The sequence below is a fragment of the Balaenoptera acutorostrata genome, chromosome 8 (assembly GCF_949987535.1).
Source record: "Balaenoptera acutorostrata chromosome 8, mBalAcu1.1, whole genome shotgun sequence".
In the NCBI taxonomy this organism is placed as follows: Eukaryota; Metazoa; Chordata; class Mammalia; order Artiodactyla; family Balaenopteridae; genus Balaenoptera; species Balaenoptera acutorostrata.
Window position 1 is genome coordinate 96,583,949 of NC_080071.1, and position 22,649 is coordinate 96,606,597.

General features: G+C 37.9%; 1 protein-coding gene across 4 annotated transcripts in view; it reads left to right on the top strand.

The window, feature by feature from the left end:
- PTPN4 (protein tyrosine phosphatase non-receptor type 4) overlaps positions 1 to 22,649 on the top strand; it is a 184,214-nt gene that overhangs the window by 22,098 nt on the left and 139,467 nt on the right. For 3 of the 4 annotated variants that reach the window (XR_009009090.1, XM_007181267.2, XM_057551666.1), the window contains exon 2: positions 11,544 to 11,698. Coding sequence is in view for 3 of the 4 variants with exons in the window: in XM_007181267.2 (XP_007181329.1) it covers positions 11,561 to 11,698 (138 nt within the window). In the remaining variant the exon portion in view is untranslated. The remainder of the gene's footprint in view (positions 1 to 11,543; positions 11,699 to 22,649) is intronic. The other variant, XM_057551667.1, reaches the window with a different exon arrangement.

Sequence of the window (22,649 nt, forward strand, 5' to 3'; positions counted from 1 at the left end):
GCCTGTATCGCTCTAAACTTCCTTCTTAGAACTGCTTTTGCTGTGTCCCATAGATTTTCGAAAGTTGTGTTTTTATTTTCATTTGTCTCCAAATATTTTCTGGTTTCCTCTTTCACTTCTTCATTGACCCAGTGGTTTTTTAGTAGCATTTGTTTAGTGTCCACGTGTTTGTGTTTTCCCACTTTCCCGCCCTGTAATTGGTTTGTAGTTTCATACCGTTTTGGTTGGAAAAAATGCATGCTATAATTTCTGTCCTCTTAAATTTGTTGAGACTTGTTTTGTGGCCTAGCATGTGATCTATCCTGGAGAATGTTCCATGTGCACTTGAAAATAATGTATATTCTGCTGTTTTCAGATGGAATGTCCTATAGATATCTATTAAGTCCAACTGGTCTAATGTGTCATTTAAGACCACTGTTTCTTTACTGATTTTCTGTCTGGATGATCTGTCCATTGATGCAAGTTGGGTGTTAAAGTCCCCTACTGTTATTGTATTATTGTCGATTTCTCCCTGTATGTCTGTTAATATTTGCTTTATACATTTAGGTGCTCTTATGTCAGTGCATGTATGTTAATGAATGTTATATTCTCCTGTGTTGATTTCTTTATCATTATATAATGCCCTTCTTCATCTTTTGTTATAGACTGTTTTAAAGTCTAGTTTTGCTGGCTTTCTTTTCATTTCCATTTGCTTGGAATACCTTTTCCCATCCCCTCACTTTCAGTCATTAGCTCTGAAGTGAGTCTCTTGTAAGCAGCATATAGATGGGTCATTTTAATCTAATCAGCCACCTCATGTCTTTTGATTGGAGCTATTTATTTATTTATTTATTTATTTATTTATTTTTGGCTATGTTGGGTCTTTGTTGCTGAGTGCAGGCTTTCTCTAGTTGCTGCGAGTGGGGGCTACTCTTTGTTGCAGTGCGTGGGCTTCTCATGGCAGTGGCTTCTCGTTGCGGAGCATGGGCTCTAGGTGCATGGGCTTCAGTAGTTGTGGCATGTGGGCTCAGTAGTTGTGGCTTGCAGGCTCTAGAGCGCAGGCTCAGTAGTTGTGGCGCATGGGCTTCGTTGCTCTACAGCATGTGGGATCTTCCTGGACCAGGGCTCGAACCCGTGTCCCCTGCATTGGCAGGCGGATTCTTAACCACTGTGTGACCAGGGAAGCCCTTGATTGGAGCTTTATTCCATTGACATTTAAAGTGATTATTGATCAGTAAGTACTTACTGACATTTTTTTACTTGTTTTCTGCCTGTTCTTGTAGTTATTATCTGTTCTTCTTTTAGTTTCTTCCCTTGAGATTCAGTGATTTTATTTAGTGGTATACTTGTGTTCCTTTCACTCTGTTTTTCTGTATCTGTCGTAGGTTTTTGAATTATGGTTACCATGGGGTTCATATATGTTGACCTATAACTATATCTACTTGTTTTAAACTGATAGTCATTTAAATTCAAACACATTCTAGAAGATCTACATTTTTTACTCCTTTACCCCACATTTTGTGTTTTTTGATGTCATATTTTACATCTTCGTGTTTATCCCTCAACGGTTCATTGTAGTTATGGTTGATTTTATAATTTTTGTCTTTTAATTTTCATATAGCTTATTTAAGTGCTTGATCCACAACCTTTACTAAATATTTGGCTTTTCTAGTGGGGTTTCTCCTTTCCTATAAATTCTTCTTGTTGTAGCCTTTTCTTTTCTACTTAGAGAAGGCCCTTTACCACTTCTTTTAGGGTCTGTTTAGTATTGATGAGTTCTTTTAGTTTTTGCTTGTCTGAGAAGTTTCTTCTTCAATTCTGAATGATAATCTGGCTGAGTAGAGTATCCTAAGTGGTAGGTTTTCCCCTTTCTGCACTTTAAATATATCATGCTACTCCCTTTTGGCCCGCAAAATTTCTGCAGAAAAATCAGCTTACAACCTTATGGGGGTTCCCTTGTATGTGACTCTCTGTTTTTTTCTTGCTGCCTTTAGAATTCTCTCTTTATCTTTAACTTTTGCCATTTTACTACGATATGTCTTGGTATGGGTCTCTTTGGGTTTATCTTGTTTGAGACTCTGCTTCCTGTACCTGGATATCTGTTTCCTTCTTCAGATTCAGGAATTTTTCAACCATAATTTCATCAAATATTTTTCAACCCCTTTTTTCTCTCTTCTCCTTTGGGACCCCTATAATGTGAATAGTATATGCTTGATGTTATTTTAGAGGTCCCTTAAACTGCCCTCATTTTTTAAAAGATTGTTTTTGTTTTTGCTATTCTGATTGGGTGATTTCCATTATTCTATCTTTCAGAATGCTTATGCATTCTTCTGTATCACCCAGTCTGCTGTTAATTCCTCTAGTGGGTTTTTCATTTCATTTATTGTATTCTTCAGCTCTGATTCTTCTTTATATATTCTAGTTTCTTGTAAAATTTCTCACTGTCTTCATTTGTTCTTTTCAGGCAGCATTTTTACTATGAATGCTTTGAACTCTTTATCTGGTAAGTTACTTCTCTCTCTTTCATTAGGTTTTTTTACAGGTTTTTTTTTTTTTCTTATTCTTTCATTTGAAACAAATTTCTCTGTCTTCTCGTTTTGGTTAACTTTGTCTATGAAATCAGGTGAAACACATTATCAGTCACAGTGTTGAAGGAGTAGACTTGTGTGGGAGTGTCCCTATACAGGCTGCAGACACTCAGTGGTTTTGGTAGGAGAGCTGGATCTGAAGTGAGCACGGGTCACACCTCAGGGTGGACTCGCAGCTGTCACCTTGGAAGGAGGTGGGGCTGGAGATCGAGGTGCTGGAGCTAGAGCCAGGTTTGAGCCAGAGCTTCTGTGCTCAGTGGTTGTCACCACCCTGTTTGGCACGGGGTTGACTCCCAACATGCTGGAGCAGAAGCCCTGAAGTTTGGGTGCAGGGTGGTTCTGTTCCCTTTCAGTGTGAGCTCTCTCCCCTCTCAGCAGTGGCACGTTCACCCCAGAGGGGAACAGCCCTGGAGCAAGAGGGGCTGGTGCAGGCCAGGGCTGTGCCAGGGTGGTCCCAGTGTGCCAGTCAGAGCTCAAGACAGTTCCCCATCTGATGTCTCTGTTACTAGCAGCAGTGGCTGCTCCCCCCCATTCAGATGCAGTGTCTTGTGCAAGCCACTCTGTCCCCTGCTGGGTGTGCACTGCCCTTAGCAATGGCAGCCCTCACACTACTGCTGGAGCTGGAGGGGCTGGAGCGGGTGCTTGGTGTGGGTTGGGGCATGCCCTGGCTGGTCAAGAGAAACTTTCTGGAGCCCTGGGTGGTTTCAGTCTTCTTCCTCCACCTTGTTCCCAGGAGTCAGTAAGCATGTGTGTGCTCTTCACAAATGGAGTCTCTATTTCTTACAAACCTCCTGTAAGTCCCACTGGTTTTCACACCAGCTAAGTGGTGTTGGACCCCAGGGTTGGCGTGCCCAATGTGTGGTTCAAATAGCTCACTCCTCAGGGAGGATCTCCAAGCCTATAATCTCTCTCTTCTGTGTCCCCTCCTAGGGTTGTGGGTCCTAACCTGATTGCTTCTCCTCCCTTCCTACACAAGTCCACGTGGATCTTTCTTTACAGCCTCGTTGTAGAAGAGTCTTTTTGCCAGTCTCATTTGCTTTTAGTGGGAATTGATCCACATGTAGGTGTGTTTTTGATGCGTTCATGTGGGGGAGTTATGCTCAGCGCTCAAGAGTCGTGGTACTCTGCTATCCCCTCCCACAGGATGCTTTTTCATCTGTATCTTCTTTAATTTCTTTGCCTCAATGTTTTGTAGTTTTCACTATACAAATGTTTTGCCTCCTTAGTCAAATTCATTTCTAAGTATTTTATTATTTTTGGTTTTATTGTAAGTGGATTTATTTTCTTACATTCCTTTTTGGATCATTAATTATTAGTGTATGGAAATCCACCTAATTTTTTGAGTTAAGTGTGTATTCTCCAACTTTGCTGAATTTGTGTCTTAGTTCCAACCAGACTGATTTTAATAGTTATTCTAGCTCTTTGTTGTTACTATTCTTGTAGTATATCTTTTTACATTCTTTTACATTCAATTTGTTTGTGTCTTTGAATCTGAAATGTGTCTTTTGTAGAGAGCAGATAAATGGAGCAGGGTTTAAAAAAGGATCTATTCTGCCAACCTGTGTGTTTTGATTTGAGTTTTTAGTCCATTTATATTTAATGTTATTGATAAGATAGTGCCGTTTTGCTAGTTTTCTTATGTCTTTTGTTCCATTTTTCTCTATTCCTCCGTCTTAGCCTTCTTTTATTTTAACCAGATATGTTCTAGCCTGTCATTTTAATTCTGTTGTTTATTTTTACTTTATTTTGAGTTTATTTCTTAGAATAGTTGTCCCTCTGTATCTGTGGGAGATTTGTTCCAGGAGCCTCTGCAGATGCTGAAATCCATGGATGTTCAAGTCCTTTACAGTTGGGGTTCCACATCTGTGGATATGGAGAGCCAGCTGTATATTTGTTGAAACATATTCACATATAAGTGGACCTGCACGGTTCAGGCCCATGTTGTTAAGGGTCAACTGTTGTTTCTCTGGGGGTTTACTTATAACCATATAGTTGGGGATAATAGAAGTTTAATTTCAACATCACATAGAAACTGCTCCTATATGGTTCACTTTTCCTTCTCCTTCTTTTGTACTATTGTCATACAAATTACATCTTTATACAGTATAAGCCCATCAACACAGTGCTATAAATATTGCTTTATGCAGTTGTCTTTTAAGTTCCATAGGTTAAAAAAGAGTTACAAATACAAAATAAATTTATACTGTTGTTTATATTTAGCCATGTAGTTACCCTTACTGGTAGTCTTTATTTCTCCTTATGGATTTTAGTTACTATCTAATATACTTTCATTTAATCTTTAATTTTTTTTCTCATATAGATCTGCTAGTGACAGATTCTTTTTGTTTATCTTGGACTGTCTTAAGTTCTCCTTTATTTTAAGTATTGTTCTGCAGGATATTAAATCATTCTTGATATTCATTTTCAGTTAGTAATTTGGATGTGTCATCCTCTGCCTTCTGACCTTCATGTTTCCTAATTAGATATTGTCTGTTAATATAATTGAGGATCACTTGTAGGTGATGAGTCACTCTTCCCTTGCTGCTTTCAAGATTTTTGTTTTCTTTGATTTCTAACAGTTTGACTACTATGTGTCTAGATGTGGATCTCTTTGAGTTTATCTTTTTGGAAGTTATTTGGTTTCTCGGATGTGATTTTTTTTAAAAAGTCAAATTTGGGGACTTATATGCCATTATTTCTTCAAATATTCTCTCCCTTTTCTGTTGACTTTCTGAAACTTCCATTATGAATACGTTGATATGCTTGATGGTGTCTTTCAGGTCTCAGGCTGTTCTCATTTTTCCTCATTCTTTGTTCTTTCTGTTCCTCAAACTGTATATTCTCAATTGACTTATCTTTTTAAAAAATTTTTTTAAAAATATTTATTTATTTATTTGTTTGTTTATTTGGCTGCACCAGGTCTTAGTTGCGGCACTCAGGATCTTCGTTGTCGCATGCGGGATCTTCATTGTGGCATGCGGGATATTTTAGTTGTGGCATGCAGGCTCTTTTAGTTGTGGCATGCAAACTCTTAGTTGTGGCATTTGGGATCTAGTTCCCTGACCAGGGATTGAGCCTGGGCCCCCTGCCTTGGGAGCGCAGAGCCTTAGCCACTAGACCAGTAGGGAAGTCCTTCAATTGACTTATCTTCAAGTTTGCTAACTCTTTATTATATTAGCTCAAATGTGTTAAGCCCTCCTATTTTAAATTTCAGTTATTATACTTTTTAATTACAGAATTCTGAATTGCTTGTTTAAAAAGTAATTTCTGTGTTTTTATTTATATTCTCCATTTGGTGTGATGTTGTTCTCAGCTTTCCTTTGGTTCTGTAGTTGTGGTTTATTTTATTTAACATATTTATAACCCTTGATTTTTGTTGAGTAAGTTCATTGTGTGAGCCTCCTCAGGGACAGTTTCTATTGAACTCCCTTTTTTTTTTCTCTTTCTCGCCTGTATGTGGGTCATTCTATCGTGCTTTTTTCTTTGTTTTGTATTTACATTTTTGGAATTTTGCATGTTGAATTCTGTACTTTTAAAATAATGTTTTATCAACTCTAGAAATCGCATTCCTTCCTCCCTGGTCTTTTATTGTTGCTCTTTTTGTTTTTGTTACTGTTTGTTTATTTAGTGTTGCTTTGATTATTTAGTTTGTTTAGTGGTCTTCCTGAACTAATTTTATAAGATCTGTATGTCATTGTGTTGCTGCACTGTTTTTCCTCAGTTAACTTAGTAGTCAGCTAATGAATGGACAGATTTTCTTACATACCGTGAACCACTAAGTTTTCCAACCTCTGCTGACGTGGTTTTCAAGGCTTTACAGCCCTGCTTTAGCCTTCACATCTTGTTTTTGCAGAGCTTCAAGGTTATCAAAAAGTGAGAGATTAGGGCTTTTTCAGCTCTTTCCTGGGCATGTGCATAGTTCTCACAGGCTGATGGCCTTCTGGATTCCCAGGCATCTGTTGGAGCTTCCCAAAACCCTTTGTGAACATCCCACTCCCCCAGTTTTGGGGGTTTGTTTTTGGTCATCCTCTTTTTCATCCCAGCCGTACTTAGATCAGTGCCTGGCACAGACAACAAATTTTTGTTGAATGACTGGATGAATATATGAATGAATATACTGGTAATCTACTTAGAAATTATTCCTGGTGTTTTTTAATGGAAAAGATATTTTTCACATACATGAGTGTAAAACTCAGTTTATTCTTCTAAGTTTTTTTTTTTTTTCAAGAAATTTTTTTTAAAATTTAGAGATTACTTAAATGCTGGAGAGGGTGTGGAGAAAAGGGAACCCTCTTACACTGTTGGTGGGAATGTAAATTGGTGCAGCCACTATGGAGAACAGTATGGAGGTTCCTTAAAAAACTAAAAATAGAATTACCATATGATCCAGCAGTTGCACTCCTGGGCATATATCTAGAGAAAACTGTAATTTGAAAAGATATATGCACCCTAGTGTTCATAGCAGCACTATTTACAGTAGCCAAGACATGGAAGCAACCTAAGTGTCCATTGACAGATGAATGGATAAAGAAGTGGTATATATATACACAATGGAATATTACTCAGCCATAAAAAAGAATGAAATATTGCCGTTTGTAGCAACATGGATGGACCTAGAGATTATCATACAAAGTGAAGTAAGTCAGAGAAACACAAATAATATATCACTCATATTTGGAGTCTAAAAAAATAATACAAATCGACTTATTTACAAAATAGAAACAGCCTCACAGACATAGAAAACTAACTTATGGTTACCAAAGGGGAAGGTGGGGGAGGAATAGATTAGGAGTTTGAGATCAGCAGATACAAACTAATATATATAGGATAGATAAACAACAAGGATTTACTGTATAGCACAGGGAACTATATTTAGTATCTTGAAATAACCTATAGTGGAAAAGAATCTGAAGCTGTACACTTGAAACTAATACATTACTATAAATCAACTGTAGATAAATAAAATTTTTAAAAATTTAAAGATTACTATTTGATGAATTTAGTTTTTCCTCAGTGGTTAGAGGTTAACATCAAACCAAATAATCAAATAAAATTATTTAAAGCTCTCAGTTAGCAGGGTCTAAATTAAAAAGGTTTTATTGTAAATAATAGGATACCAGCATCTTGTGACAATCCATATTTGAGAGTATTAAATATTTAGAACAGATAGTGCATTTCTGTAATAGGGCTGAGCAATGCAGATTTCTCCATTCTTTTAAAGTTCATTTACAGCTTAAGACAACACACATTTATTTTCTCCCGGTTTTTGTGGGTTAGGTGTATGAGCACAGCTTGGCTGGAGCTGACAAAGTTGCAAGCTGGGTGTTGACTGGACTGCGGCAGCTTGGGAAGTTGAGGTCTTCAGTCCCTTGTTGACTGTCAGCCCACAGAGGCCCTGTGCTTCCTTGCCACATGGCCCTGTCACGGGCCCTCTTGCTGCATGACACATAATGTCTTTAAAGCCTGCAGCAGAATTCCTTTCACTTCAGGAAGGGCCTAGTCTTCGTTTTAAGGGCTTTCACTTGGTTAAGTCTGAGTTCTGATCTATATTATTTTCTTTTTATCTCTAAAGAACTTCTTTTAACATATCTTGCAAAGGTCCACTGGCAACAGATTCCCTCTGTTTTTAAACTTTTGTTTGAGAAAGTATTCGTCTTTCTCTTTTGAAAGATAATGTTGCAGGGTGCAGAATTGTAAGTTGAGGGGTTTTTTCCTGAGCATTTTAAGTATCTCACCCCACTCTCTTCTTTCTTGCTTAGTTAAGAAGTCAGATGTAATTCTTATATTTGCTCCTCTATAGCTAAGGTGTTTTTTCCTCTGTCTTGTTTATCTTTGATTTTCTGTAGTTTTAAAGGATACGGCTAAGTATAGGGTTTTTGGTCTTGGGTTTGGTTCTTGTGGGGGTTTTGTTTGTGTTTTTTTCTCTCTTCTTGCTGTTGGTGGGAATGTAAATTGGTGCAGCCACTATGGAGAACAGTGTGGAGGTCCCTTAAAGAACTAAAAATAGAACTACCATATGATCCAGCAGTCCCACTCCTGGGCATATATCTATGCCCAATATATCTGTTGGTGGCTGCACCAATTTACATTCTTCTTACACGTATGTTACATCATTTGTATTTGTCCCACAGTCCTTGGGTATTCTGTTTTGTTTTTTTCAGTCTTTGTTCTTTTTGCTTTTGGTTTTTGGGGATTTTATTGATACATCCTCTAGCTCATAGAGTCTGTCTACTAATAAGCCCATGAAAGGCATTTTTCATATGTGTTGCAGTGTTTTTTACCTGTAATGTTCCTTTTTAGTTCTTTCTTAGGATTTTCTTCTCTTTGCTTGCATTGCCCATCTATTCTTGCATTCTGCCTATTATAGCCTTTAGCATATTATTAATCATAGTTGTTTTAAATTCCCTGTGTGGTCATTCCAACACACCTTCCTGTCTGGTTCCGATGCTTACCCTGTTTCTTCACATTGTGTTTTTTTTTCCCTTTTGGTATACCTTATAAAATTTTCTCGATAGGCAGACATTATATATATTGGTAAGAGGAACTTCAGTAAATAGGCCTTTAGTAATGGGGGGGAAAGGAAGCATTCTGTAGTCTTGTGGTTAGGTTTCAGTATTTTAGTGAGCGTAGGCCTCTGGACTATGAACTACACAAGGATTTCTCGGTTTTTTTCTCTCCCCTTATAGGGGGGCAGGATGGCTAGTGTGGGCTGGACTTGGGTATTTCCCTTCTCCCTCTAGAAGGCTGGAGTCAGCTGGAATTGAGTACTGTCCTTGCCCCAGGTCAGTTAGGTTTTGGTTAACTCGTTTCTCCTGAGAACAGCCCTTGTTAAGAAGAACAGAGTGCTCTGGTATACAGTTGACCCTTGGACAACCTGGGGGTTCAGGGTGCTGACCCCGCACAGAGTTGAAAAATCATGTAGAGTCGTCCCACGGGATCCATGGGGGATTGGTTTCAAGACGTACTGCAGATAGCAAAATCCACCAATGCTCAGTCTCATAATCAGTCCTCTTTATCCATGGATTCAACCAACTGTGAATCATGCAGTGCTGTATCTATTGAAAAGAATCCACGTATAAGTGGACCCGTGCAGTTCAAACCTGTGTTGTTCAAGGGTCAGCTGTATTTCATAATGGTCTTGTGTCCACCCCCTCCACCATCCTGCCCCTTGTGGGAAGTTCGGGTATTTTTCTCTGATATTTACTGTGGGAATCTGACAGAGCTCCTGGAGGTCAATCTCACAATATTGTGTGAGTCCTGCTATGGCTGGCCCCCTGGAGTTTTTCAAAAACTCTTGGAATTGTCCACATTGAGCTTCCAGCAAGTCATCAGTTGGATTCAGACTTTCCTACTCATGTACTGGTTTCCGTGGCAGTTTCAAGTAGAGACTTGAAGTCTCTACTCCCATAAGCTGTGACTCTTTCTCTTCACCTGTCTCTCCAATCTTTGGGACAGCAGTTTTCCCTGTGTCCTCTCTTATGGATCCAAGAAGGGTTGCTGATTTTCCAGTCTGTTCTGCTTTTTTTTACTTGTTAGGATGGAGTGGGGACTTCCTGAGCTCTTTACATGTGGAACTGGAAACTACCAATCACTGTCTTTTAATTGGCGAATTTTACTTGGCTAGCCCCTCTCTGTCAGCATGCGAAACCTATTTTCCTCTATACAATTTTTATACGTATGTAACATTGACGTTTACTTTTAGCTTGAATCCTTTTGACGTGAACAGTATGATGTCAACTGCAGTTACTGAATACCATGTATTTGAACTGCTGTTTTTTTTTTATTATTAATTTTTACTTACTAAATTTCTTAGTACTTATTGCTTACTTATATTTTAAAATTCTATACAGTTGTGTTTGTAGTATAGTTTGTTTCCTTTATCCAGTTGTCTTTTATTATTTTTATTTTTTAAAAAATATTTATTTATTTGTTTGCGTCAGGTCTTAGTTGCGGCGGGCGGGCTCCTTAGTTGCGGCAGGCGGGCTCCTTGGTTGTGGCATGCGAACTCTTAGTTGTGGCATGCATGTGGGATCTAGTTCCTGGGCCAGGAATTGAACCAAGGCCACCTGCATTGAGAGCGTGGAGTCTTAACCACTGTGCCACCAGGAGAGTCCCCCAGTTGTCTTTTAGAGGGAAGTTTTATGGATTTTAAACTTTGAATTTTTGAAGGTCTGAAAATGACTGTAACTTTATTCTTTCACATGAATGCTAATTTGGGGGGAACATAATTCTGTTTCAAATAATTTTCTTTCAGAACTTCAAAGCTACATCTTCATTGTCTTCTAACGTCAATTGTTGCTGAAAATGATGTGATACCCGTTTTTTTTTTATATATAGGCAGTCTTTGTTCCCTCTTAGGTTAAAAAATTGAGAAACAAAGATCTGTAGTCTTAAGTTTTCTATTTTGTTTTTGTTTTCCTAAGAATAGTTCTATTAGAATTAGTTTTCATTTGAGGTTAGTTAAAATGAAAGGGTATTGTTATATTAAAAAAAAAAATCCCAACTAATAAACTCCCATGTTTCCCCCAAATCTTAAGCTTGAATAAAAGGAAAGACCCTTGAGAGGTGAATAACCTTCCCTCCTGTTGCCATTCTCCAGTGTCTTTTTAATGCTTGCATCAATGAGTAATGCCCGGCTTCCTGAGGTAGCATATTTTCCTTCCTCCTTTTTGGCTGCTCCTAAATTTATATATTTTGAATTGGAATATGGCTACCTCAGCAATTTGTGTATTGTCTTCTTAATGGACAGTTCAAAACAAAGCTCCTCTTCCAGGCAATTGTAATTTTAGTTTACATGATGAACTATATATGATATTTTCTTTTATGCCTACAATTCCTATCCAGGTGTTTCAAAATTTGTAACTGCTTTTTACCTAAGGTTAATTGAAAAATATGTAATAACTTTGTACCTTTTTATATAAATAATTTGTATCTTCAGCTGTCCCTTTATTTAGTTAATTTTTTTTTTCAACTTAGACCTTGTGTGGACAGTAATGACCTCACGTTTCCGATTGCCTGCTGGCAGAACCTACAATGTACGAGCATCAGAGTTGGCCCGAGACAGACTGCATACAGAGGTGGTTTGCAACACCCTTCTTCTGGATGACACTGTGCAGGCTTTCAAAGTTAGTGTAAGTATTTTATGTCTTTTTTAATTTTAATAATCTGGTTATAAGTCTGAATTTAGATTAAATTTTAAAACTAAAATTGTTTAATCGTAATGCAGTTTGAAAAGCCTTCTTCAAAGAGGAAAGTCTTGTTAGTTTGGTTTTGTAACTATCAAACACACGTTCTAATTCAAGGTCTTTTAAGGGGTTGACAGACCAGCAGCGCATTATTAGTGGAGCAGGTCAATAGTATGTAGGTGGTTTTTATAAATGTGCTTGAGGGTGCGGGAAAGGAACTTTGTTCTCATAAATAATTTATACATTCCTATCGTGATCTTATTCTACTGTCTGTGAAGAAAATTTCTGCTAAACAAAGATAAATAGCAGCCCTGATCTTATCTGAGCCTTATCTGGAACATTTATTCAACAAATGGTTGTTCATCCTACCTGTGTCCAGCTTTATTTGCTCCACATTGTGAGTTTCACCTGTGTGGTGTGTTAGCAGTAGTTGGTTCATTTTCATTGCTGTGTAGTACTCTCTTGTATGAGTACACCACAGTTTACTTATCCATTTATTTATCTCCATTTATTTGTCCAGTTTATCGTTTGTATATATTTGGATTGTTTCCACCCTGAGCTGTTATCAGTAATGTTGCTGTGGACATGTCTTGATATATGCAAAGGCATTCCTCTTTTTTATTTAAATGATCCACACCTACAGAAAGGGGAGAGACTAGTGTCGTGAATACCCACCTACCCTTTTGGTAGATTGACCTGTTGTTAACATTTTGCTCATTTCCTTTATCTTTCTTTTTCTCTGTGTGTGTTTTCTGACCCTTCTGAAAGTAGGTGGTACACTTCACCTGTGTTTCAGCAGCCTCAGGATCTCATAAATTACAGCTATATCATTATCACACCCCAAAATTTAATATTATGAAAATAATAGTATCTAATATATAGTCCATATTGAAACTGGAATTCCTCATTCCTCATTTCCACATCTCCAGGATAACACCTTCATCTGTTTCCTGCTGTGTTACGCAGGTATTTCTAGACTTTGAAATCTTTAAGTAGTATAAAATATTGATCTTCTGAAATCCTGCCTTTTGTGACAACATGGATGGACCTTGGCATCATGCTAAGTGAAATAAGTCAGACAGAGAAAGACAAATACAGTATGATTTCACTCATATGTGGAATCTAGAAAAGCTGAACTCAGAATGGTGGTTGGCAGGGGCCGAGGGATGGGGAAAATGGGGAGATGTTGGTCTGAGGGGACAAACTTCCAGTTACAAGATGAATAAGTTCTGGGAGCTAATGTACAGCATGGTGACTAATGGCAACAGTACTGTGTTCTATACTTGAAAGTTGCTAAGAGAATAAAATCTTAAATGTTCTCACAACACATTATGTTTATGCTGTATTTCCCATCTAGCATAATTTTCCTGTTGGGCACTTTAGTTGATAATAGTATTGTATTTTTCAATGTGGAAATCAACGTGCTATTTAATTAGTCTTATAGGAAGACATATATTTAGCGCATTTATTTTATTTTTGTTTGTATTTAGACCTTTTAATATATATTATATTGATATATTTATTGATTTTTAAAAAAGATTTATTATTTATTTATTTAACTTATTTTTGGCTGTGTCGGGTCTTAGTTGCTGGCACACGGGATCTTTGTTGAGGCATGTGGGATCTTTTATTGCGGTGTGCGGGCTTCTCTCTAGTTGTGGCATGAGGGTTTTCTCTTCTCTAGTTGTGGCCCATGCGCCTCTGTAGTTATGGTGTGCAGGTTCCAGAGTGCCTGGGCTCTGTAGTTTGTGGCATGCGGGCTCTCTAGTTGAGGTGCGAGAGCTCAGTAGTTGAGGTGCGCAGGCTTAGTTGCCCTGTGGCATGTGGGATCTTAGTTCCCCGACCAGGGATCGAACCTGTGTCCCCTGCATTGTAAGGAGGATTCTTTACCACTGGACCACCAGGGAAGTCCCAATATATTTAAATATCAGTTCTAATTGAGTTGAGTTTATTACTAGAAACTTTCTCTACCATTATTTTAGGATATCAGAAAACTTAAGAGGAACAATATGAGAAATTGACTGTTGGATATGTAGTATGTTTATTCCTCTGAGTCTCAGGGCTGGAATCATTCAGAGTGTCTGAGTTGGTTTGCACTTTTTGTTACAGATGCTGATTATTTTAATCTACATGAATGGTTCCCTAGTTATGTAGCTTACAGCCTGTGCAGTGGTTCATGATAGCCTGCAAACTAGTAGGGGAGCTTGAACCTCTGCTAGGTATTCTCTCATGTCCATTAAGTACCTTTAAGTCTCAGAAATCCCCACTGTTGGCAGCTGCTAGGCTCACCAGCATCTCTGTTCACCAGGAAGGAGAACCACTTAGTTTCCTTTGGAGACTACCGACGAATGATTTGTAACGTCTTAGCTGTTGCAGGCATTGCTTTCCCTAAAAGATTTCTGTACCACAGATCAAATATTCATTGTTGCCAAAGCCTGCTTTTTTACCATCTGGGGTTTATCTCATCAAAGTTTTTCCTTTATATTTACCTGAGAGAAAATGTGGTACTAAAGGAGTTGATACAACGTCATGAGTTTTTTCTCTTTCTCTTTCTCTGTTGTGGACATAGGAGTGAGGTAAGCCCATAAGTGTTGCTTCAGCTTCAAGTTCTGTTTACATAGTCATTCTTTTTACTGTAGCCAGCCTATGGAATTGTCTCCCTCATGCCCTAAATTCATCATCAATTCACCAAAAACTTGTTTCCATTAATACTTTAAAATGTATAGTATCTGTACTACAGGGATTGATTTCACCAACCTATGAGGATTTTTTGCCTAAATTTTGTTTTTATTTTTACTTTGGTACACCTGTATAGCAGTAGGCTGTGTGATAAGGAAGAGTTCTGTAAAACCAACCTGTTCCAGTTATTAGGACTGCATAAGAAATTACCCCCAAACTTAGTGGCATATTTATTATCCTCAGGGATTCTGTGAGTCACAGATCCAACAGGGATGATTTATACCTGCTGCATTTGTTGGGCCTCAGCTGGAAGACTCAAAGCTGGAGGCTAAAATCATTTGAAGGCTTACTCAGCTTGTATGACTGATACCTGAGACCTTCGCTGGGGCTTGAACACCTGTGTGTGACCTCTCTGTGTGCCCTGAGCTTCTTCATAGCACAGTGGCTGCCTTCTAAAAGTGAGCATCTCAGAGAGAACACCAGGCTCTAGTCGTATTACCGTCTCTCATCTGGCCTTGAAAGTCACATAATGTCACCTCCACCATATTCTGTTTGTCAGGGCTATCACAGAGTCACACTTGGGATCAAGGAAAGGGAAATAGACTGTATCTTGATGGAAAGTGGCAAGGTTCTAAAAGATCACGTGGGATGGGAAATATTGCTGCAGACTCTTTTGGGAAAGTATAGTCTGCCAACGTGTCCCCCTGGTGGAGGCTTCCGTGTTACCACGGCCTCTCCACTTGGCTGTACCTGTGTTCTGCTTTTGTATAGACTTAGGAATGTGCTCCCAGGACTCTCCCTTGCTACTTGAAGGATGGCTGACTTACTAGAGGGCGGAGATGAGAGGGAGTTGAATGTTTACTCTCTGCCTTTTGTGTCATTTAAATTGCTTTATGCTTCTGGGCTTTATATATTTATTTTATATGTGAATGTATATGTATAAAATTGACATATATAGAGTTATATTTGGAAACACTGAAATAATATTCAAAATGTATGCTCATTTTTTCAGCACATGTGATTCAGTGCACAATTCTGAGGCACTTCATAGGTAGCAGTATTTAAAGACAAAACGAAACTTATGCAGTGAGGATTTTTGTTTACTTTCATTTTTGTCCACATTGCATTTTCCCTCAGTTTTCTTTTTGTTCTCTTTGTAATGTATCTCTTATGTACTCAATAAAGAATAACTGATAACTTTTCTTATTGAAGTACAATTGATTTATAATATTGTGTTGTTTCTGGTGTACAGCATAGTGATTCTTTTTTTTTTTTGGTAGATTATATTCCATTATAGGTCATTACAAGATATTGGGTATAATTCCCTATGCTATACAGTAAATCCTTGTTGCTTATCTATTCTGTGTATAGTAGTTTGTATCTGTTAATCCCATACCCCTAATTTGTTCCTCCCCTTTGGTAATCATATGTTTGTTTTCTATGTCTGTGAGTCTGTTTCTGTTTTGCATATACATTCATTTGTATTTTTTTTTTTTTTTAAATTTTATTTATTTATTTATTTATTTGGCTGTGTTGGGTCTTCACTTCTGTGCGAGGGCTTTCTCCAGCCGCAGAGAGCGGGGGCCACTCTTCATCGCGGTGCGCGGGCCTCTCACCGTCGCGGCCCCCCCCGTTGGGGAGCACAGGCTCCAGATGCGCAGGCTCAGCAGTCGTGGCTCACGGGCCCAGTCGCTCCGCGGCATGTGGGATCTTCCCAGACCAGGGCTCGAACCCGTGTCCCCTGCACCAGCAGGCAGACTCTCAACCACTGCGCCACCAGGGAAGCCCATTTGTATTATTTTTTAGATTGCACAGATGAGTGATACCATATAGCATTTGTCTTTCTCTGACTTACTTCACTTGGTATGATAATCCCTAGGTCCATCCACGTTGCTGCAAATGGCATTATTTCATTCTTTTTTATGGCTGGGTAGTATTCCATTGTATATATGTACCACATCCTCTTTATCCATTTATCTGTTGGTGGGCACTTGGGTGGCTTCTTTGTCTTGGCTGTTGTAAATAGTGCTGCTATGAACATTGGGGTGCATGTATCTTTTCGAATTAGTGTTTTTGTTTTTTCCAGATACCGAGGAGTGGAATTGTTGGATCATATGGCAATTCTGTTTTTAGTTTTTAAGGGATCTCACCAATTTACATTCCCACCAACAGTATATGAGGGTTCCTTTGTCTCACACCCTCTACAACATTTGTTATTTGTAGGCTTTTTTATGATGGCCATTCTGACAGTTGTGAGGTGATACCTCATTGTGGTTTTGATTTGCGTTTCTCTAATAAATAGCGATATTGAGCATCTTTTCATGTGCCAATTAGTCATGTGTATGTCTTCTTTGGAAAAATGTCTATTCATGTCTTCTGCCCATTTTTTGATTGGATTGTTTTGTGGTATTGAGTTATAAGAGCTGTTTGTATATTTTGGATACTAACCCCTTTTCAGTCGTATCATTTGCAAATATTTTTTCCCATTCCATAAGTTGTCTTTTTGTTTTGTTGATAGTTTCCTTTGCTGTGCAAAAGCTTTTAAGTTTAATTAGATCCCATTTGTTTATTTTTGCTTTTATTTCTTTTGCCACGGGAGACTGAGCTAAGAAAATATTGCTACAATTTACATCAATGAGTGTTTCGCCTATGTCCTCTTCTGGAAATTTTATGGTGTTGTGTCTGGCATTCAGGTCTTTAAAGTGTTTTGAGTTTATTTTTGTGTGTGGTGTGAGGAAATGTTCTAAATTTATTGTTTTATGTGTAGCTGTCCAGCTCCCAGCACCACTCACTGGGGCAGCACCAGACAGTTGAAGAGACTACCTTTCTCCATTGTATTATGTTCTTTCCTCCTTTGCTGTAGATTAATTGACCCTAGGTACATGGGCTTGTTTCTGGGCTGTCTAATGGATAATTTTTTAAAATGATACCAGTACTTCAGTTGTTAGTGAAAGATGCAATAAATCATAGGTTTTTCCCCCTTGAAATAAAATGAAATTCAATTAATAATATTCTAGTTATGTTATAGCTTGGGTTGATGAATGTTTAGTTGGCTGAACCTCACCTTGTTTTCATCTGGTAGAGTATTTGTTAACCAAATCTGTAGTACAAACTGGATTATAGAGTTGGGGTTAGCAGGTGGATGCTGATTGAAATGGGAAGCAAAAGGAGTATAAGGATGATGGATTTACCTAAACGGAGCTTACTTGGAATCATTTGACAGTCATATTTGTAAAGGAGGATAGGGTTTGGGGAATTTTTTCCTGGTTATTGTTCCACTGTCTTTATTTTTCACATGAGAAGATAAGTTTAGAGTCATTAGGTTACTTGCCAAGTTGGTAGCAGAGCCAGTAATGTGTGTGTGTATGTGAGAAGGTCTGTTTGGACCTCTTATTTTCAACACTTACCATTTTATTAAGTATTATTTCTAGCCCTACTTACATTTGATTGCTTTATTTTTTGGCCACACTGCGCGGCACGTGGGATCTTAGTTCCCTGACGAGGGATGAAACCTGTGCCCCCTGCAGTGGAAGTGCGGGGTCTTAACCACTGGACCGCCAGGGAAGTCCCTAAATTTGATTTCTTAATTCCTTTAAAAATGCTATCATTTACACATCATCCAGATTCCCTAAGAAATTTTTTGTTTTTGCATTTATTGGTTTATTCATGTACACAATTTAAAATAATTGTTCTATAAAGTGTCACAACAAAAACTAACAGAACCCTAAACCTACCCTGTTGCCCCTTAGAAGTAACTGCATTTGACACATTTAGTTTTTCTCTCATATTTATTACCATGGTTCTAAAAAATATGCTTACAGTATGTCTGGTTTTGTCTGGTTTGTTTTTTGTTGTTTGTATTACGTATTGACTTTGGAGGATGAGACTTTACCTCTCCTTCCCCTCCATACACACATACTTCCTCTCTGTCATCCTTTCAATAAACAAAGTAGTTATATAGTAATATTTGGTTAGTTCAGAATGTCTTTTCCCTAGAGGGAAATCCTTCAGTCATCTGGCTGGAGCTTGTGGAGCCCTGACTGGGACTTCTTAGAGCTGAGGGAGAGAAGGGGACTAGGGAGGTCTCAGCTCTTCCGTAGGTAGACGTCTTTTATCATGTGGATTTCCCCTGTTTTCAGCTCAGTGAAAATTAATCAACTGTCCCTGATGTCTCTGAGTCCGGATTATCACTGGCTTATTTTCTTCAGAGTGACTCTGTAGTTCTTGCATGATTGGCAGAGGGACGGGGAGTGAGAGCTGGTCATGAAGAGCAGTCCCAGACTCGCTCTGAGTGTTGCCCTCTCAGCATTGTCGTGGATCTTAAGCACACATTTGTGTCCAGTCTGCCTCGTTTATTAGCCTTGAAGTCTCTCAGATTGACTTGCAACATCTACTCTGAAGGAGAATTTACTGTTTACGAAGGTGTTTTGAGGAAAATCAGATGTTAAAATGGAAGTGGGCATATTTAGTGCAAAAAGATGTGATAATTGGCCAATTGTCGTAGTGTTTGAAAATTCCAAGATTGTAGTGTAGTATGTGATAGATTATTAAATCTTTTCTCTATTTTGAATTTTTTTTCCTAAACTATATAATGTTAAGCACGAGAAAAGTATCAATGAGATTTATAATTGTGCACAAAGTTACCATATTTCTTGGTTTATTCTTTGATTGTTTTTGTTTTTATCAGGCATGTTTAGTTCTTAGGTCTTAATATCATATTTGTCATGCATAAGTCTTTACTGATAAAGACATTTACTTCTATTGAAAGATTTCCTAGGCAGTTATCCAATGATGAATTTATAAGTTTTTATTTTGAAGATTTACTGGTCCTGTGATTATACACAAGTTGCTCTACCTTACTGTATTGCAGACTCATTTGTTAGGAAAGAACACCTGTCTTGCATAGGATGTTTAGAATTAAATGAGAGTATTTTGATGTGTTGTTTATGTGTCTGACTCACACATTTAGAAAGGTTGATTCTTCTTTGCTTCATTGCTTGTGATCCAGTCGACCTATTCTCTAGTTCCAGAAATGTTTTCTTGGAAGAATATCATTATTAAAATTTCACAAAACAGCGGTCTCCTAATTGCTTTATGTGAATATGTGATATTCTTACCTGTGTACTGTTGCACATGTACAGTTTCCAAAACCCAGTTTGTTTCTGGCATATTGATTAAAAATACATGTACACGGGAATTCCCTGGTGGTCCAGTGGTTAGGACTGTGCTATCACTGCCCAGGGCCCGAGCTCAATCCCTGGTCAGGGAATTAGGATCCTGCAAGCTGCACAGCATGGCCAAAAAAAATAAAAATAAATAAGAATAAAAATACATGTACATGGAAATTGTAAAAATCCAAGTTTATTCTTAAAGTGTAAAGAGGAGGGACTTCCCTGGCGGTCCAGTGGTTAAGACTTCTAATGCAGGGGCTGCAGGTTCGATCCCTGGTTGGGGAACTAAGATCCCACATGCCTCGTGGCCAAAAAATCCAAAACATAAAGCAGAAGCAATATTGTAACAAATTCAATAAAGACTTTAAAAATGGTCCATGTCAAAAAAAACTTAAAAAAAAAAAAGTAAAGAGGAAACAGTTGTCAAATATTACATTTTTGAGGACTTCGCTGGTGGTGCAGTGGTTAAGAATCTGCCTGTCAATGCAGGGGACACGGGTTCGAACCCTGGTCTGGGAAGATCCCACATGCTGCGGAGCAGCTAAGCCCGTGCGCCACAACTGCTGAGCCTGTGCTCTAGAGCCCGCGTGCCACAACTACTGACGCCCGTGCACCTAGAGCCCAGGCTCTGCAACAAGAGAAGCCACTGCAATGAGAAGCCTGTGCACCACAACGAAGAGTAGCCCCTGCTTGCCGCAACTAGAGAAAGCCTGCTGCCCGCAGCAACGAAGACCCAACGCAGCCAAAAATAAATAAATAAATAAATAAATTTAAAAATATATTACATTTTTGAGAATTAGGTATTTTTTATCTTGGTACTAGTACAGTAAATTAAGTTGTCATTGTTCATTCACTTTATTTAATGACAACAATTATTTAGTGCCTCATATATTATGGGAAAAAGTTTCAGAAAATAGCTGTAAGCCATTAAAATTTTGATAAATATGATGGATTCTATTTAGAAAGATTCTGTAGCTTAGTGTCCCCTACTCTAGAAATTATGTATAGTTTTTTTGTTTATTTACTATAATATGTATAATACATGTTATACACTGTGGTGCACAGATCTTTACTCTACAACTCAATGAATGTTTATCTATATATACATCTGTGGAACGACCACCAGATTAAGCTATTGAATACTTCACTCACCAAGAAAGATTCTCTTGTGCTCTCTCAGTATTTCTTACTCCATTTTATCTCCTTTATTAGCTTTTCTTGATTAACCTTTTAATATCATACTTTTAGTGATTACCTTAGAAATTGCAAAATGTGTCATGACTTACAAAAGTCTGCCTTTATTTAGTACAGTTGACTGTTGAACATAACAGATTTGAAATGTGTGGTCCCACTTATACGTGGGTATTTTTCAGTGAATACATACTTCAGTGAGTTCGTACATATTTTTCAGTGAATACATACACAATCCACATTTGGTTGAAACTGCAGATGCGGAACCGTGGATATGTAGGCTGACCACAAAGTTACACACAGATTTTCAACTGCGTGGAGGGTCAGCACTCCTAACCCCCAGGTTGTTCAAGGGTCAGCTGTACTTCTACCATGTTCCCCTCCAAATGCAGAAACCTTAAAGCAGTTTAAATCCATTTACCTGCCTGCTACTTTTTTGCTATTGTTCTTATGTATTTTTGCCATCCTCCTCATATGTTATAAACCCTACGAGACATTGTTATTATTGCTTTAAATAGTTAACAGTCTATTATATTTCCCTTTATAGTTAAACTTTTTGCAGCTCTTCATTTCTTATATATCCATGCTTCCATCTAGAATCTTTTCCCTTCATCCGAAAGAACCTCTTTTATTATTTTCTGAAATAGAGTCTGTTAATACAGTCTTTCAACTTTTTGTTTGTCTGAAAATGTATTTACTTACTCCTTATTTTGGAGGATATTTTTCCTGGGTATAGAATTCTACATTGATTTTTTTCTTTGTAGTTTAAAGATGTTGTTTCATTGACTTTCTCTTGAGGAGCCATCTTGAGAACTCATTTTTCATTCTTATTGTTCTTGAGCAGGACAAGAGATATGTCCTTTCTTCCTCTGTTTTTGAGTTTTTTCTCTATTTTTGATTCTAGTGTCTTGTCTGTAATATACCTAGATATGGTTTTGCGTTTATCTTGCTTGTGTGTTTGTGCGTTTATCTTGCTTGGTATTCACTGAGCTTCTTAAATCTGTAGGTTGATGTCTTATAAAATTTGAAAACTTCTTGTCCTTTACAGATTTAAATATTGCTTCTGGCCCATTTTTTCTTCTCTCCTTCTGGACTCCATTACATCTGTTAGACTGTTTGACTACATCCCACATCTAACATATGTTCTATTTTGTTGTTTATAATTTCTCTCTGTGTTTTGAATAGCTATTAACTTGTTTTTGAGTCTGCTGATTCTTTTCTTTTGCTGTGCTTATTTTGCTGTTAAACCATCCAACAAATTCTTCTGTTTCACATATTATATTCTGCAGTTCTAGAATGTCAGTATGATCATTTTTATAGATTATAATTCTGTTTTGAAGTATTTTATATTTTAATCCATTTTCTCTGTTCTCCCTCTATTGTCTTTAATATGTAATCATAATTATTTTGAAGCCCTCACAGACCAAGACCAATATGTAGATCCCTTATAAGTCTGTGTATTTTTGTGGACTGCTTTGTCTCTTGATTATTAATCACTTTCCCTGCTTCATGTACCTACTAATTTAGCATCGTATGATTGATGTTGTGAGTGTAATGTAGAGCAGCGGATAGCAAACTGTGACCCATGGGCCAAATCCAGCCTGGTGGCTATTATTATGTGTCCCATGAAGCTGAGAATGGATTTTACATTTTTACAGGTTTTTGGTTTTGTTGTTGTTGTTTTTTAAGAGAATGTGCAACAGAGACTGTTTATGGCCTTCAAAACCTAAACGTATTTACCTGCTGGTCTTTATGGGAAAGGTTTCCTGACCCCTATTCAACCCCTAGTGTAGAAGCTCTGGACCGTTATCTTCCTCTAAATAGCATTGAATTTTATTCTGGCAGCCAGTTAAATT